The sequence below is a fragment of the Plectropomus leopardus genome, chromosome 6, assembly GCF_008729295.1.
Source record: "Plectropomus leopardus isolate mb chromosome 6, YSFRI_Pleo_2.0, whole genome shotgun sequence".
NCBI lineage: Eukaryota > Metazoa > Chordata > Actinopteri > Perciformes > Serranidae > Plectropomus > Plectropomus leopardus.
In genome coordinates, this window is record NC_056468.1 from 32,165,205 (window position 1) to 32,183,686 (window position 18,482).

The following is an 18,482-nucleotide window of genomic DNA, read 5'->3' on the forward strand; positions in this document are numbered from 1 at the left end:
GAACACACACAGATATTCCCAGCAGGTCGGGTGACCTTCCAGTCTGTTTCTCTGCCCTCTGGCTCTTCCGTCACCAGCCTGCGAGCCGGCCTGTTTGTTGACATGAAACATCGACGACAAAAGGGCGAGGGGGAGCGTGATGAGTCTGTATGGGAAAGGAATGCCACACGCATACCACCCACGCACAAAACACAACCGGCCCACCACATATCAGCAGCACTGACCACAGCCGCCGACTGCAAAACATGCATGCTGTGCGGGGATGAGACAAAAAAGCATGGCTGCAAATATGCACGCTCATGTAAACACTTGTGTAAATAAAGTACACATGCACACAAAGACTAGTTGTGCGGGACAGGTCAAGCTCTTCCAACCTGTTTTTCCAGCTAAAACTGGAGCCCAGTGCAGATACATCTACCCTGGTCTTAAGGCTGTAAGGAAATGACTTTATTTTACTTCGCAGATTATTTACTGATCGTTTTAGAAACAAAAATACTTTAGTGCATCTCCTGTTGACATGCACAACACTTCTGGCTGTTGGAGGTGTTAATATTTTAACGTTTAGGCTTAATTCAGAAGTAGAACAGCGCTGCAGAAATACAAAAGAAAGTCAAGGGACGTATCGGCGAGGAGATGAAATATAAACCAGGTTTCAAGGTTTCTGCACAGGAGATTCACCTTCAAGTCAGGATTTTGTAACTCTTGAAGTTATTACAGCCCAAGTCTTGGGCTACAACTAATGATTACTTAGGAACAGTCGGAATATGATCCATGATTTTCATTATTGGAGATCTGATCAATCATTTGGTCCATAAAATATCAGAAAATGATGAAAAATATCCATCAAAGGTTTCCAAATAATGAGACTTTTTCCTTTTATTTCTTTTTTTTGTAGGGGCGGGGGCATTATTGAATAGGACAGCTAAAGTGTGAAAGGGAGGGAGAGAAGGGGTGACATGCAGCAGAGGGTCGCAGGTTGGAGTCAAATGCAGAGCCTCATTATATGCATCCCCACGACGATTTTGTACAAACTAGAGCCCCAAAACCTAAAGATATTAAGTTTAGAAAATACATAAAAGCTAGTAGCAGCAATCAATGCATTGAGGAAGCTGAAACCAGAGAACGCTTGGAAATTTTGCTCAACAACTTCAACTACAAATCAAGTTGCAAATTAATTTTCTTTCCATCAACAGATCAAACAACTAACTAATCGCTGCAGCTCAGAGCCCTGACACACCAAGGTGACGGTATGCCTTTGGTCATTGTTGTGACCATCTGTCCCCCTAGTTTTTGAGCTGTGTCCAACACCGTTGGTACCAGTCAACCCAGCCAGTCCGTCAGAGCCCATCACAGCCTGCCGGAGCCCATCAGAACCCATCAGAGCCCATCAGAGCCCATCAGAGCCCGTCAGAGCCCATCAGAGCCCACCGGAGCCCGTCAAAGCCCATCAGAGCCCGTCAGAGCCCGTCAGAGCCCGTCAGAGCCCGTCAGAGCCCATCAGAGCCCGCTGGAGCCTGTCAGAGCCCATCAGAGCCCATCAGAGCCCGCCGGTCAACAGCAATGAAAGTAAACAAACAGCTGAAGTCAAGAGGCCGTGTGATCAAAATAAACCTCTCATATAAGCCGACATATTTATAAATAATTGAGCTCTTCGGCACAAACAGTTTGTATTTTTTTGTGTTATTGTTCAGTAGCACACAGTAAAAAATCTTTTGTTCTGTCAACAACAGGTTGTGTTGTTAATGTGCTAACAGGAAGTCTGGCATGCTGAATACTTCCTGCTGGTTTCCCTTTTTTAATGACAAATACAGACTATTGCAGCCTTCTAGTATTGAGAGTTATTTCCTCTCATGCAGGTGCAGAACATACATGCCAGCCGGCTCTCGTCTTTTGTGGTGTCATCAAGTAAAGCAGTTTGATGTGTCTGGGCTTTTAGGAAACTTTGAAAGGCACTTTTTCCCAGTTGCTCCACTTTTTTCCCTTTTTTTAAAAGCATATGATTAATTAAGATGTAAGGATCAATTTTAAGCAATAACAAAAAATAATCTGATCTGATATCTGATATCTGATCAGGTGTCACCTGATTCAATTTTTTTATGGTTTGTTTTTAAAAACATTTATTTAGTTAAAACTACATTGAGGCCAGTAAGTATCTTTCTGGTTACAGCACTAAATCTTGATACCAAGCTGGCACTGTTGCCCAATATGATCTGACACTAAAACAACTCCAATGTGATCTGCTCATCCAAAATAGCTTTTGACACGATAAAAATCCCAATATTACATTTACACCAAGCCCAGTGTTATATAATATGATGTGTGGCAAAAACCTCCATTCAAACAAATAGACGAGACAGCCGTGCGTGCTTGTGTTTGAGACATCCAGTCATTTGTGCTGAGCTGCTTGTTCTTCATGCTGACTGATATCATTACGGCACACAAGGCTCTGGACGTGTTGGTGTGACACACACACACAAAACAAACACACTAAAAGTTGAAGTTAAGAGGACTGCGGCTGCACTGTCAGCACTTCAAGCCACAACGACGCGACAGGAAAGGAGGGAGAAGCAGCAGGCGGCTGATAAGAAGGGAGAGAATCAGAGAGAAAACTGTCTGCTACTGATTTCCAGCTGCTGATTTCGAGGGTCTTGGTGAGACGGAGTAAAGGTTAATGCACTATATGTCCTCCCATGTTTGGGGTCAGTCCACATTTGCCAAAACAAAGTCCTAGATGTCCCGCATGTAGGGCTTCAAACAACGACTAATCTGGTGTAATATCGTGATAATTAATAATTCTCACGATGAAGATTTAAACTTTTAATCTCAACTTTTAAACCAAAAAAAATCCTTAAAGGAAAAGTCAACCTTAAAATTAAAAATACATATTTTTCCTTTCAGTGCTTTTTATAAATCTAGATTGTTTTTCTGCAAATTGCAAAGTGTTGGAGATGTCAGCCGTAGAGATGTATGACTTCTCTCCAATATCATGGAACTACACGGCATTAGATGACGCTCAGAAAAGGTCTGTGGAGTATTTTGAGTAACTGGGTCATGATTTCTAGAAAGAGACATTGCTGTTGAGTTTTTTTTTATTTTTGGCGCTTTGAGCACCACAAGCTGAGGGCTACCTAGCTCCGTTATGTTGGTGAGAAGGCAACATCTCTATGGCTGATATTTCCAACACTCTGCAAGTCACACCAAAACGATCTAGATTGAAAAATGTGTATTTTTGATTTTGGGGTGAACTGTCACTTTAAAGTGCTCAGAAAAAAACAGAAATTTGAGCATCTTCTATTCGGGTAATGTGCAAAATTCATCTGCTGAGGACGACGGCACGACAACCAGTGAGAAAAATGTGTTTTTCATGGAACAAAATGTGCTTTATAGCCTAAAAATAGCAGCAGACAATGTAAGAATATATTTTCTTAGCTGGCACTGAACTTATTTAAGAGATGAAAGCATGATCTGGCTGTGGAGCTGTCTGTCTTTTGGATTAAGAAGTGTGTTTTTAGAAGCTGTCACACACAACCGTGAAAATAAAAACGGCGGTGGCTGCAGACCTAAATCAATCATTCAGGTTTTGTCTTCCATAAAGAAATCAGGAGGCAGCAAGTCAGCTGATGTAAGCGTGAGTTAGTGAATGCTGGTTTGAGCACATGTTTTTACTCTCTGTGAGTCAGCAGGACACCTGAGGGGTTGTCTCTAAAGAAACAGAAAGTCGAACAAACGTTGACACACACACACACACACACACACACACACACACACACACACACACACTCACACAACCGCACACACACACACACACACACACACACACACACTGCTACCTGCAGAAAATGCTTTTAAAATCCAGCTGGCCGGAGCTCCAGCTGTGGTTAGTTCTGCAAACCCCTCCAGCATCACTGTTTCTGACTCGATCACCAAGTACTGCAGGACTGACCCCTGCATGAAGAAATTGTGTCTAATTTGACTGATGTTGGTTTAAAGGTTGTAACATGCCAATTTTCTCACGCCAGTGCGACCTAAAGCTGATTTTTAAAGACAAACAGAGGCACGATAAACAAAGATACTACGTCCATTTCTACACCTCTCCACCTCTGTTTGTATCTAAAACACGCTGCAGGCTTCCCCTGCCCTCCAGTGTGTTTAAGATCCAAACTTTTATGCCGTCTCCTTCAACAAAGCACAGACGAATTCCAGTTTAAGTGTTTAGATCTGACTTTGTATTGGAATTTGATGAGTTTCACATAAAACAAAATTAAAACAAGTGACCATAACAACATAATTTTACGCTTCAGAGTGTCCAGAAGAAAATTCATGATAATTTTATCACAGTTTTATTTATTTATCCCTATTGTAAACTGAATCGCTGAGAAAATATAAAGAGCGGATAGGAGAGCAAAAGTCTTCTCCGCTGTACAAAACCTTTAACAATTAATAAAACAAAAGCATGATGCCACGACTGCAACTGCATGGCCCATTTCCTGCCTCGATTTATCATAAAGAGCTTTTAGTGAATAACTCAGGGGGGGTTTGTTTCCAGTATATCTGGCAGGTTCTTGTTTTGCAAGTCCATGTTTTCACTTTACCGTCGCACCTCCATGTGAAAATAGCGGCTGTTACATAACCTGATAGCTGCTTTCTTCAAAACTGTTTATACTGCAGCAATTAGTAATTTATCACACTCAAATCACTGCCAGAAGTGATTCAAAGTGCTCTTTTCTTGACAGGCGAAACAAAAAACTAAAGAGCAAGGACAGATGGGCAGAGGCAGAGAAACAGGATAATTGCGGGAGAAAAGGAGGGAAGAGAAAAGAGACACACCCACCATAGAGAAAGAGGAGTGGAGATTCAGGTCTACCCTGTAAACACCTTATCAGGAGCTGAGATTGGGTAATCTTTTACTCAAAGCTATAAAACTATGTTCTTTAATACTTTAAAAAGAGGCGAGAGGGAGTAAATATTTCTGGCTTCTTAAAGAGTCAGATTCACAGACCGGATTTGGGTTAAAGGTTGAGATTAGAGCTGAGATTAGGTTTAGTTTAGATTAAGAGTTTTTAAATTAGGGGGTGAGGAAGGAATGTAGTAAATGGAGCTGTTCAGATAGCAAATGTATGTATTAGTATGAGTGAGTGTGTGTGCAAGCAGGGAGTGTCCCAAGATCACACCTTATGGTGTGTTTAAATGTGTATGTGTGTGTGTGTGTGTGTGTGTGTGTGTGTGTCTAGCAGAGTGCAAAGGTTACTGAGTCTCATCTGTCAGAACTGTAGTGTTGTTTTTTATATATATATATATATATATATATATATATATATATATATATATATATATAATTATTATAATTATTATTAACTTTTTTAAAACTATATATATTTTTATTTTATTTTATTTTATTCATTATTGTTATTATTTGTTTTTATTTATATTTTCTTGTCCTTTTTTGCTAAATTTCACAGAATTTTCTTATATCTTCATTTATATATATATATATATATACGATTATAGTTGTATTTATTATTAACTTTTTTATCTATATATTTTTAATTTATATTATTTATTTATTTATTGTTATTATTTGTTTTTTTAGTTATATATATATATTTTTTTTCCTTTCTTTTTTTTTTTTTTTTTTACTAAATTTCAGGTAATTTTGTTGTATTTTCTTCTCATGTTTTTGATAGAAATCAAGACAATTAATTCAGGTTTGAAAGGCTTACAAAAACTTTGCTCTGTACCAAAAGAAAAACACTGGTTGGCCCACGAAATTTCACTTATGTGTCAAAGTTTTTGGGATATATCCTGCTACCTAACAGACAAACAGTCATTTAACCGTAGCACACACAGCAGGGTCGGAGACACTGGGCGGGGCAGACAGATAAGAGCCCAAATACTGATAAACAGCAGACAATGAAGACGGTCCTGACAACCACAAACAAAACACAAGCTGCATCATTTCCTGAGAGGCTCAAAGTGTTCAAAGGAATATTGTGTTTAGTCTATTAGTGTTTGACCTGCACACTGACTCAAATCCAAACATCAGAAATAGTGCAAAGAAGTGCAGTAATTACTTAACTCAAAAAAAAGATGCACTTTATTCATCCCAGAGGGGAAATTTAATATCAACTCCAAAAAAAAAACAGGATGTTTTGTGTTGTTTTGTCCTGAAATATTCTAATTTCTTAAAAATAAAACAAAAATATTGACTTGATTTAAAATCTCATAGCGAGAGGCAAAAACAAATATGCATGAAAAAGTGATGGTTGCATCAGTGACTTTAAAGGGAGCCCACAGAGTGAGCTTTAAGGTGTCATGACCGACATACGTGCAATACCAAGGCTGGGCGATATATCGATATTATATCAATATTGTGATATGAGAGTATATATCAGCTTAGATTTTGGATATGTATTATTGTAAGTGTTGTCTTTACCTGGTTTTAAAGGCTGATTTTCAGTAAAGGGGTGTTATTTTCTGAGTTTTCTAGCTGTTATATTATTTGCCTTTACCAGGGCTGCAACAATTAATTGATCGGTTGTCATTTATTAAATTAATTGCAGACTAATTAATCAGTTTCAGTATGTTTTAAGATAAAAAGAGTGATAAATCTCGTTTAGATTTGAATATTTTCTGGTTTCTCTACCACAACAAACTGATAATCTTTGGGTTTGCACAAAACAATTATGATACGTCATCATGGGCTTTTGGGGAACACTGATTGACATTTGGGTTTTTAACTTTAAGTTGCTTAAAAGGCGACTTAAAGTTACTTGAAATGATGAAAATAGTTAATAGAAAAATAGTTGGTAAGTTACATTTTGTTGTTTAATTGACTAATTGTTTAATCTTTCATCGAGTTTTTGATTAAAATGGCAAAAATGTTAACATTTAGAGATAAAATTACTATTGCAAGTGATTTTTTTTCTTCTTACTGTTATTACTGGCACTGTGTTTGGATGTTCCTTTTTCATTATCACCATTAAAAACACATAAAAACCATACAAAGGAAATATTGTCTTACATATTTTTTGATTCTATACTGACGTTATTTTAAGTCCCCGGGGCCAAGACGTAAGCTATTATAACAGTCTGTGTGAGGGTACAACATGTGACGCTCTGCTGACAGAGTGTGATATGCCTCCAGTGAATTCATGGTTCACTTGTGTTTGTGTGTTTTTTAGATTATCTGATGTCCTAGGTGCATGAATCTAGACGTCCGTGCATGTAATGATGAGCACACGAGGCACAAATATAGAACTTTTAGTATAGTTTTAGTAAATTTAAGTATGCAACTTATACCACTATTTTAAAGAATCTACATCCTCTTCTATTTATATGCATTTAAATAAAGTTTCTTTTCTTGCGTGATTTTTCATTTTTGTCTGCTGTTACTATTTTCTGAAATGACAGCCAGCGTGTCATTAAAATTTTATTCAATCTAAAAAGGTCATTTCATAGTCCACCTGAAAGGTCACATGATGTTGACTGAAAAGGCTGCTGTGCACACACACACACACACAGAGTGAGGGAGGAAATGTCAGAATATAAAGCATTGATGAGCTTTCTAACTTTCAATTCAGAACTGATCTTCAAACGTAAACAGTTCAAAATCTCATGCGGACAGAGCAGATTTGATAATAAAGAGAACCACCTACACAAACAGGTTGTGTACACACACACTGAAGCTGCTGGATGCCATCACCGTGGCAACTGATGCCAAGCGGCAAGTGAGAGGAACTTGAGATGTGAGCGGGGAGTCGGGTCAAAGGAGAGGCCAAGCAAGTCTGTACGTTACCACATGGACGCGGTCACAGCGTGGAGGCTGCAAACAATGTTGTGCAACTTCTTTGGAATGAAGTTCTTGCTGCTGTGTTTTTGTACAACTTGCAAGATTCATCAAAACGTGTCTGCAAACAGTCACCATATCTTTATGTAAAGACTTCCTGTGGGTGTTCTGGAGTATGCCTGCTTGCTTAAAAAATAAAATTACACCCCTCCCCCATCGTACTTTAGAGGTTTTCTTGAGTGAAACTCTACCTGACACTTGATGAATATAAAGATTAAAAAGAGAAAATGAATAACATCTGCTCTGATATGCAACCAGCTTAGAAAATACGTTTGCATATCAGCAGCATAATTCTTAATCTGACACACTGTGCAATCTTTCTTCTTTACATTAAGTGCTATTCAAAAAGAGTTATGCATTTATATAGTTTCTGGGAGGGAAAACTCATCTACGCACATTATAGGAGGTGCATTTCACACAGCTGGATTCGAGATATTCCACCCAATTTTACCTTCGAATTCAGAGATCTTCCGTGCACTTTTGGGTTGCAACAGTATGAGATTTTCATGTTACAACAACAGCCTTGGGAGAAAAATTGTGGGTTTGTGGTATTACAGAATATTATTAGTATTCAGTCAGAATGACCCTTTAGGGAATGAAAATAAAAGAGTTAGTTTTAGTTAAATAAAACTTTTATTACTATAATTTAAACCATTTTTTAATGGAAGTATATGTAAGAAGTCGCCCTTTTGAAATTTCATTTAGTTCATTTAATTGTTGTGGCCCACCAAACATCTGCCATCATGAAGACATTTTATATTTTAGGAGCTGGGCTGTTCGTAAGGAGCGCTGTTGTAATATTTATACTGTTCGGTTACTGATTGCACCACGCTCTCAGAGCGCAGAGCGTACTCTGGGCACAGGTGGAGCAGTAGATCATCAAGCACAATGGAAGTGGGTGAGTTTTTAAGGCTGTGGGAAAGAAATGCATGCCCCAAAAAAGTGCATATATCTGGTTGGGAAAACAGACACTTACTTTTATTATGTAAGACTTGGATATCAGCGTGTTTTTGGATATGCGCGAGTAATGCTGAATGTTTTTGAGAAGGTGGTTAAAGAATGAAAGAGGGAGCCTGTGTTGGCACGGTCAAACGAGTCCATCACTGGTGAAAAACTTAGAAAAAAAATCCTATTTTGACCCCAAGGAAGCAAAATGGCACAATAAGCTCCAGCACTTTCTATTTTCCATATTTTGAAGTAGTAAACAATATTAATCTGAGTACGCACAACTGCATGTACACAGGAATATTATGTAAACATAACTACTTTATAGTAAATGTCTCTGCCAAGCTTTGAGCCAGTACATTGTTTTCAGCTCTCTGTACAGCCGGAGTGTGTGTGTGTGAGTGTGTGTGTGTGTAGGCACTGCAGCTTGTTGCCAAACCCTCCCACCTCGCCAGCCAAGCCTACAGAGATGAGCCGCAGAGCCGTTTCTTGGCCAAATGTCACACAGCGCCGTGCACCAACGCAGCAACTCTAAAGCCAATCTACAGCAGCTGATCTGAGATAAGCAACGTTAAAAAGATTTGAATTAAGACAGTTATTCAGTTCAGATGCATTCAGTGAGACAAATTCATACCGTTATGAACATGAAGCCGACGCTGACGCCAAAGTTTAGAGGGGTTTCACCTTTGTTAACGTGTCACGCTGTTAGAGACAGAAAGACAATCGCTCATTCCTCGCTGTGCTGAGATACAGACACAGCAAGTGGATCTACTGTCTGTGACCTTGAGACGAGATGCCTGAGAAAGGAAAAATACATCCCTGCAGGGGATGGCGTCAGTGTGTGTGCGTCCTCCTGAGAGAGGGAGTGTGCACGTGTGTGTGTATTTATGTGTGTGTAGTAAAAGAGGAAAAGCAGCAAAGCAAGAACAGAGAAGTAAAAGGGGGAAGTGTTTTTGATATCACACATCACAAAACACGACTGAGGTTACATTGATTCCTCACAAAGCCTCAACACAACTTCTCAGCTGAGTCAGAAGCACGGCTTTAGATTAACAACACCTTTTCCTTACTTTGGAAGAAACAAACCAACTCTCTCCTACTTTTTGTAATCTTTACAGTCCTACCAAGAACATACAGAACGACAAACTTCATTCAGTATTCCTCCTGAAAACCAAAGAAAATACCACCAGTTTGAAATGTAAAACTAATTTGACTTCCCCCTCAGATACGCAACACACACGAGAGTCTGGCGCACAGATACTGACTCTGAATAAAATGCTTGATGCACATGGTGACCACAGATGAGTCACGACAGCTTCCTTGCACATCATCGATGCAGTTGGTTTATGAAGCACTGCACAGTTTAGGGCCAAATACATTTCTGACCTTCTGCTACACCATGAACCATCCAGACCTCTCAGGTCGTCTCGGACAGGTGCGTCCCCAGAGCCGAGACTAAACATGAAGAAGGAGCGTTTAGTTTTTATGCGCCACATATCAGGAACTAACTGAAGGTCTCCTGCATCTCTCTGTTATTTTAAATCAAATTTGAAGGCTTTTCTGCTCATTAAATGGCCATCAGACGACCGTCGTTTTAGAACAACCTACTTAACATCACAACAATCAATATCGGCTTACTCGTTTTTTAAAAACCATCCGAAAATGGCTCTAATCTGCAAAGACTTCGTTGATTCATTTGTAAGGCATTTCACTTTGTAAATACAAGCTTGTTGTCATTTGTACATTTTCATCGACTCTGTATTCCTGCTTAGCCTTGAAATTTTGATCAATTACACAATCTTTGTTTTTCTCTGTTCTTCATTTTATGAATGATTATAGTTATTGAATAGCGGCGATATCTCTTTAAGACACGTTTTTGGCTTCTGACCAATCCTGCATAATGTTTAAACGTTTTAATTTTCTTTTTTTGTCTTTTCTATAAATTTGTATGTGCAAATAAACCAACCTAAATTAAATATTTATTCCTTTTTCTTTTTTTTTTAAGATTGGGCTTTTTGTGAAAGGGCAGAGGGGCACCCGCTCTACCAACTAAGCCACTGGGTGCCCCATTAATTTCTTAAACCACATTGTAACTTTTCTTTTGTATTTTAAACCTATCTTAGTCATTTTCCCTCATTTTAATATTTGATTCTCTAGCTCTTTAATCAATTTTTAATTGCATTAAAATTTCCTTTGATGATGTTTTTTTCCACCATGTCTCGATGCTTTTGATGATTTATGTAGAGCGCTTTGATTTGCCTTGTTGCTAAAAATGTGCTATACAGATAAACTCGCCTTGCCTTGCAAAAGCTGAACTTCATCCCGACACTCTGGACAAGAGCATCAGCAAAATGCACAAATTCACAGTAATTTACGAGTAATTTACCACTCGCCTACAAGCAAACAAAAAACAGTTTGGTGTTTTTCTTGGTTGTGTTGCAGGCAGGATTAATCAACACATCACCCATCCCCAACATGGAAACTTCTTTTACTGCTTGGCCAACTGCACAGAGGTCAAAGGTCAACCTCACTCATCGGCTCCTTGTTTAAACAGCCTGATTGACAACGGGACTCACTTGTGTACTCGAGGCTTTTGCAGCTGCTTTTTGCATTTTATCACGTCACCATATGAACTGTCTGCATCCGTCACAATCAGGACAAAATTAAGTCATCTTAATGAAAGGTTCAAAGGTTCATAATAACCATCTTGATATTTGCCAAATATGGGAAAATTGTACGAGAAAAGCGGAGCAGAGTACTACAAAGTAAAGCCTCAAAAATGAGCGGCAGGTTCAGCCAAAACCGAAGACAGTCTCATTCTCCATTGTATATATTGTATATGTTGGTTTGCACCTTACTGTTTGAATCTTATTGTTTGCAATTTTTTAAATATATTTTGCAACTTACTGTTAGCTATTTTTTGGTATATTTTGCACCTTTTTATTAGCATTTTTGTTATATTTTGCACCTGTAATCCAGTAATAAACAGTATTTGAAAACTGACCAGTCTGTATGCTTTTGGGACTTTGATTCTGATACTTTTGGAGCTTTTTCTGTGGTGAGATTTTGAATGCAGGACTTTTACTTGAAACAGAGTATTTCTACACTGTGATACTGCAACTTTTACTTCAATAAAACTGCTGGGAAATTATCATCCCTAATCTAAATGCAGTGGTGGAATGTGACTAAGTACACTCACTAAAGTACTGTACTTAAGTATGAATTTGAGGTACTTGCACTTCACTTGAATATTCTCTTTTCATGTCACTTTATACTTTTACTCCACTTGCCTAAATTTCAGAGGGAATTACTGTACTTTTTACTTCACTTCATTTCTGTCAGCTTTAGTTACATTACAAATTACATTTTGCATAATATTACAAAAGTTTATGAAATATGTAGTATATTTTGTTATGAATTCAATTACCAAGGAGTTTATGCAAGTAGCTGCAACAATTGCAGATTAATCAGTGGATTCAAAGATACTTGATTGAATTATTAAAATAAACACAAAAGTCTTTTTCTATTTTTTATGTCATTGTGTTATTTTCAATTTATATCCCCCAATATTATATATATATATATATATATATATATATATATATATATATATATATATATATATATATATATGTGTTGTTTTTGTGTTTTTCTCTCTTTTGTTTTTATATAATTTTGAGTTTGGGCACATTTTCTTTTTTTTTATAATTTTAAGTTAGGGGTGTTTTTTCTGTTTTGTTTTGTTTTTTTTGGGGGGGGGGCTTTTTGGATATTATTTCTTCTTTAAACTAATTATGAGGGGTCTGGAGTGTTTTTTTCCCTATTTTCTCTAATAATTGTGAGTTTTTTTTTTAAGTGCATTTTTTTGCATTTGGGTACTTTTAATACTTGAAATACGTTTTCCTGATAATACTTACTAAAATGTGTTTTTAACTTCCTTACATCACGAAATTTCCACAAACCTTTCTTAAACTCCTCCAGCATGGAGTCCAGCTTGGTGTCGTGGAACACGAAGTGCACGGGATGGTTGTAGAACTTGGTGATGGTCTTGAGGGTGGTGCAGTCGTCCGGGTCCACAAAGGCCAGATCCTTAACAAACAGGATGTCCACGATGTTGGACCTCTCTTGCTCGTACACAGGTATCCTCGTGTACCCGCTCTCCATGATCTCGGACATGGTGTTAAAGTCCAGCACGGCGTCGCTGTGGATCATGAAACAGTTGCTGATGGGCGTCATGACATCCTCCACTGTTTTGGTCCTGAGCTCCAGCGCGCCCTGGATCATGTTGAGCTCCTCTTTCACCAGGTCGTTGTACGGCTCGGTGACTTTCAGCATCTCCACCAGCTTCTCCCGGTTGTACACGGTGCCGATCTCCTGACCCAGGACGCAGTCCAGGATCTTGCTGATGGGCCACGACAGCGGGAAAGTTAGCAGCATGAACAACTTGGTGACAAGGATGGTGTTCGCCCCGACTGCCAGCCCGTGCCGGGAGCACAACGCCTGCGGCACAATCTCGCCAAAAAATCACGATCCCGACTGTGGAGGCGACCACAGCGCCCACCCCGGATTTGGTGAGGTCGTCCAGGAGGATGGTGAGCGTGGTGTTCACCAGGACGTTTCCGAGCAGCAGCGAGCACAACAAATAGTTACCCTTTCTGCGTATGGGCTCGATCTTCCGTGCGTATTTCTTCTCCTTCTCGGTGCCGCAGCTCTGCACTATGCGGAGCTCCATGGGGTCCAGCGCCATCAGCCCCAGGTTGAGCCCGCTGAACATGCCGGACAGCACCAGCAGGAAGGCGATGAGGATCACCTGCAGCCAGATGGGAAGCAGAGACTTCGCCACCTCCACCACGCGCACTCTGCCGTCCTTATCGTCCAGCAGGTACCACGTCTCCTCCTTCGCGTGGATGTCAAGGACGCACAAGCCGAACACCTTCACCGCCTCTCTCTTGCGGAGCTCCTTGATCCGGAGGCTGACCACCCCGGAGGTGTTTTGGTTGGTCACCTCCATGGACCCCCTTACTTCTATTTCCTTCGTGCGTTCGAGACAAGTCCTGCTCAAGTTGGTCGTAACCGCGCCGAAAGTATCATCCTCTTTCTCGCTGGAGTAAAGTTCCATAAACTGGATGAGCTTCGAGCTGTTTGGGCGCAAGTGGAGCCCGTAGAACCTGAAGAGGATGTCGCTGCCCTCGGTCACCTGAATAACCCCTTTCTCGGTGGTCCCGGCCGGCGTGTCGCTCCTCTCCAGCCTCATGCCGAGTATCCGGGGGGCGAGTCTCGACTCCGCCGCCGCCTCCTCGGCCTGCCTGCCCGCAAAAACGCAAGAAAAGACGAATAAAGTTAGCGTAAACCCCCGTCCACTCGAGTCTATCGCCATGTTTGTTTCGCTCTATGCGAAGGGGGAACTGACGTCACCTACTCGTTTCCACGAGCCCACCCTGCTCATTTGCATACCCGCATATCTAAAAAAAATGCAGCCAATCAGCGGGAGAGACGTCACTCAACCGAGCCCCCTCAGTGTACATACTTAAGGTCGACTAATATCATTATTTTGTTTTTAAGGTAGACTATGTGGCGTCTATAAATTTCACTTACGTGCCTTTTTAGCTTGTAGATTGTATGATTTTATTTTATTTTTTTAAAATCAATTTTGGAGTTTGACAGCACAGACAACGCAATGAATTTATTAAATTATTTAAATTTCATAGTCACATTATTATTATTATTATTATTATTATTATTATTGTTATTGTTATTATTATTATTCCAATTATTAATGCAATGAATTTATTATATTATTTAAATTTCATAGCCACATAATTGTAATAATAATAATGATTATTATTATTTGTAGTAGTAGTAGTAGTAGTAGTAGTAGAAATAGTAGTATCCATTTTATATTTTTCAAATTTTATTCAACTTATTTCATTCAGTAGTTTTTATTTTACAACAGTTTGTTTTTATATTGATTTTTTGTTGTTGTTGTTGTTTCTTTTGCTTTGTTTTGTTTTGTTTTATTAGCAAAAATTCAGAGGCAGTAAATTGGCATTTTAATTGCAACTTTGCAACTTTTTGCATCAAGTGAACTTTATTCAAAGTAAATCTTCAGGCTTGTATATTTCTTTTTAAAGTCATTAGTTAGTAGTACTAGTAGTAGTAATAGTAGTGGTAGTGTTAGTATCTTTTACTGAACACTAAACCCACCTGCTCCTGTCTTTAGCCAAAAATGACCTTTGGACAGAAGTATGTTGGTGATAAAAGTTAACACGGTGCTGTAGGAGTCTTAAAGATCACTTGTTTAAGAAGTACAGAAGAAACAGGGAAGAACTTAGAAATATAAATACTCAAAAAGACGTGTAAATGTCTTTAGTGAGAACAGAGCTCCATCTTGTGGTCAAATTATACTCAGTGCAGCGTCAAAAATGTGAAATAGATGATGCTCAAAGAAAACTCAACTCCATTTTTTTTACACAATTTTAATGAGGCCTAAAATTGTGCTTCACATGGCCCATGAGGAGCCAGTGATGCAGTTATTAGTGTAACTTATGACAAGAAAAGAAGATTTGTTGGATTGAAAAGGAGGGACATTATTTTAATTTCAGCTCTGAGGAAGATACATTTACATGGAGTTTCTCAAGTGAGGATGGTGTGTTCCCAGTGATATTTTTATGCACAATACACGACATATAATTACAAATAACCTTTTGCCACTTAATGACATTTTGGCCAACACTGTGTATCTAGAAAGGACAGTCACTTCATTTACACTATAGGAGCAAGATAATCTTAAGACTGGGTAAACACATAAATCTATAATCCCATTAACTAAAATACATAAAAATGGCGTCCTAAACACATTGAAGTGGTTAAAAAGCTGCAGGTTTTTAGGTGCTGAATCAAAAGTTCAACATTTTGACATATACCTTCATCAGGCTCCAAACAAAAAAGCTGGTTCAAACCCTTTTTGGACATTACCAAACATTTTCAAACATATCAAGGCATCCTAAACTGGTAATCAAGTCATTATTTGTATCACCTGCGTTACCACCTGTGTCTGCTTCACAATGTTATGGCTCCCTCTTGTGGTTAAATACAATTAAAATACACAAACCCAACCAAAAAAGCAAAACAAAAAAGGTTTTTCTTTAAAGGTTCTGTGTTTTAGGGGGATTTCATGGCATCTAGAAATTAGAAAAAGGATTGCAGATTGCAACCAGCAGAAATTTCTTCAGAATTCCTTCAGTGTTTGTTGTTCAGGAGGTTTTTAATATAAACATAGAATAAAGAAGTTTCATGTTACTCATTAGTGTATTTCGGATGCTGTTTGGCGTATCAGAGATGGGTTGACCAGACTTGCACCTGCTAATGTGTGCTCACTTCTGTTTCTCTGAAAACTGCATGAGTGATCACCTTATTTCTGTTGCAGACACTAAGACGGTTTTCACTGGGAGTCAAATTACTTTATGCTTTTACTGTAAAATAAGTAACAGTTGTGGTAGACAGAAATTATAACTTTATCTACCACTACATTCAAAGTTTTTAGCACTGCTGATGTTACACATGAGGCTGGAGTTTGAGTCTGTGTTTTGTTGTGTAAACACTTGGTTTTCCACAGAAGGACACACTATTCTGGTCTATATTAACATGAAAATAAAGGTATTACAATGATTATATTGTTTCTTTATTTGTTAATCTTTTTTTTTTCAGGCAAAACATAAGGATACATATATGTGTGTGTGTGTGTAATTAAAAACCAATTTGCTCAGGCTTCAAATGGTTAACTACATTAGTTGCAGCAGTATTATGTTAATGAATAAAGTTACTTTCGAAGTTGTTTTTTGACTTGTGTGTTTCTTAAATGATATATTTCAGACCTGCTTTTAAAAATTAGCTTTTACTTATTTTGCTTCTTGGACCCTGTAATAACACTAAAAATCATTTCTCAGTTAATAATGGTTTAGTAATTTTAGTTCAGTTAAATCTTTTCTTATCTTAAAGTTTAGTGGAGGTAGAAGTCAGTCAAGAATCTCATCTCCGCAGAGTCCTGTGACCTGGAGCTCGGGACCATCAGGAGGCAGCAGGGACAAAGGGGTGAGACACAAACTGGTTCCTGTTCAGCAGCACAAGAGCATATTATAATACAAAACAAAAACAGAAACAGTGGACAGAGACAAGACAATAACAAAAATATAGGCAGCTACATAAACATTACAGATAAGACGTTTTAAGTGGAGTGAGGAAGATGGTACTTCAGATTTGAATCAGTGGTTGCAGGTATGTCCTTCTTTCAGATAGTCTCATAAGAATAAAACAACACTGGCCACTGCAAACGGAAGAACTTTAGTAATGTGTTTCGTCTGTAGCTTCTTCAGATTTGCTCAGTGAGATTACAGAGTATTGCATTTTGGCGACACCTTGTGGTCACATTATTATCTGAGTAAACTGTGATTCAGGGATGCTGTTGTGTTTCTGTAAATACAACATGCTCAGTGTATTCACAGATCAACATGATGATTATTATTGTGCTCTGAGGTGCATCAAGTTAACACATTGTTGTAAATTACAATAACCATAAAGTAAGACCACCTCACAAAAACTGAACATTATAAACTTTTGGTTTTCTGCACGGATCTTGTGTTAGACTATTCAACTTTTAGCTTGATGTACTTGAAAAACAGAGTAGATTTGAGTAGATTGAGGGTTTAAAACACAGTGGTGGTTTTCTCTTCTGGGTCTCCAGGAAACTGAAACCTGAGTCAAAGGGCAGAGACAGACACTGCAGAGACTTACAAGGAAACAGAACAGAAAGCTCAGAAAAGGAGGGAACAGTCTGTGGTGTCAAACAAAGAAACTTTAGTCAGACATGAAACCAGCTGCAAAAAGCATATTTACACCACAGTATACATATAGTGTGTAAGTCATGCATTCAAAATAGAGTAAACGTTAGGGTTGAGCCAAATACTCAGGTATAACGAGCATCCAGTACAGATCATGTCCTTACAAATACATACGATTCACGTAAAATGTGTCAATATATGTACTTGTTTTGAAAAAAAAATCCTTTAAAAAATAATCTGAAGCTCAATTTTGAGGCTGGTCTAAAAATTGTCTCATAATAAATAATAAACAAGCAAATTCTGATCAAACCTTATCAATTTCAGTCTTAGAATAGCAACTTCCAGTTGGGTCCCACTAATTCGGTCCCAGTTTAAGCGTTAACCCTTTCAATTTAAACTCCACCCATTCTGAGTACAGATACGGATACAGATGGGGTGTGTATCAAATCTCCTACTTTTTATTTTTACTACTTTTACTTACTAGAAACTGTAACTGATGACACTGATGTCAACACAAGCACATGATGGCATGAGACTGCATGTTATGTTTTGGAAAGAAAAGCACATGCTGGCACAGATGGTTAGGATGAGGGGAAGGAGGTGCATGGTAAAGTTTAGAAAACAACCATCAGTTGTTGTTGATGTTGTTACCTGCAGCTTTTCAACCTGACGCCATCCAGCAGTGGATCATGCGGGCATGACAGGTTCTGATCCGGTGCTTTCGGTTTTGTTTCTCCCCTCAGGCCTACGCTTGGCATAAGCCTTTGGTGGGGATCCTATTGCAGTCTGCTGCATTCAGTCCAAACCCCAAACTACTTTTTTTAATGTTGATAAGTGCTTGTCTATCGCAGAAA

At 38.7% G+C, this 18,482-nt stretch overlaps 1 protein-coding gene across 1 annotated transcript in view; it reads right to left on the reverse strand.

Annotated features, from left to right (window-relative positions):
* The window catches only part of LOC121944090 (metal transporter CNNM4), a 56,309-nt gene extending 42,141 nt beyond the window's left edge, over positions 1-14,168 (reverse strand). The window contains 2 exon segments of the mRNA XM_042487763.1: positions 12,754-13,312; positions 13,314-14,168. Of these exon segments, the coding sequence (XP_042343697.1) occupies positions 12,754-13,312; positions 13,314-14,168 (1,414 nt within the window).
* Between the last annotated feature and the right edge of the window lie 4,314 nt (positions 14,169-18,482).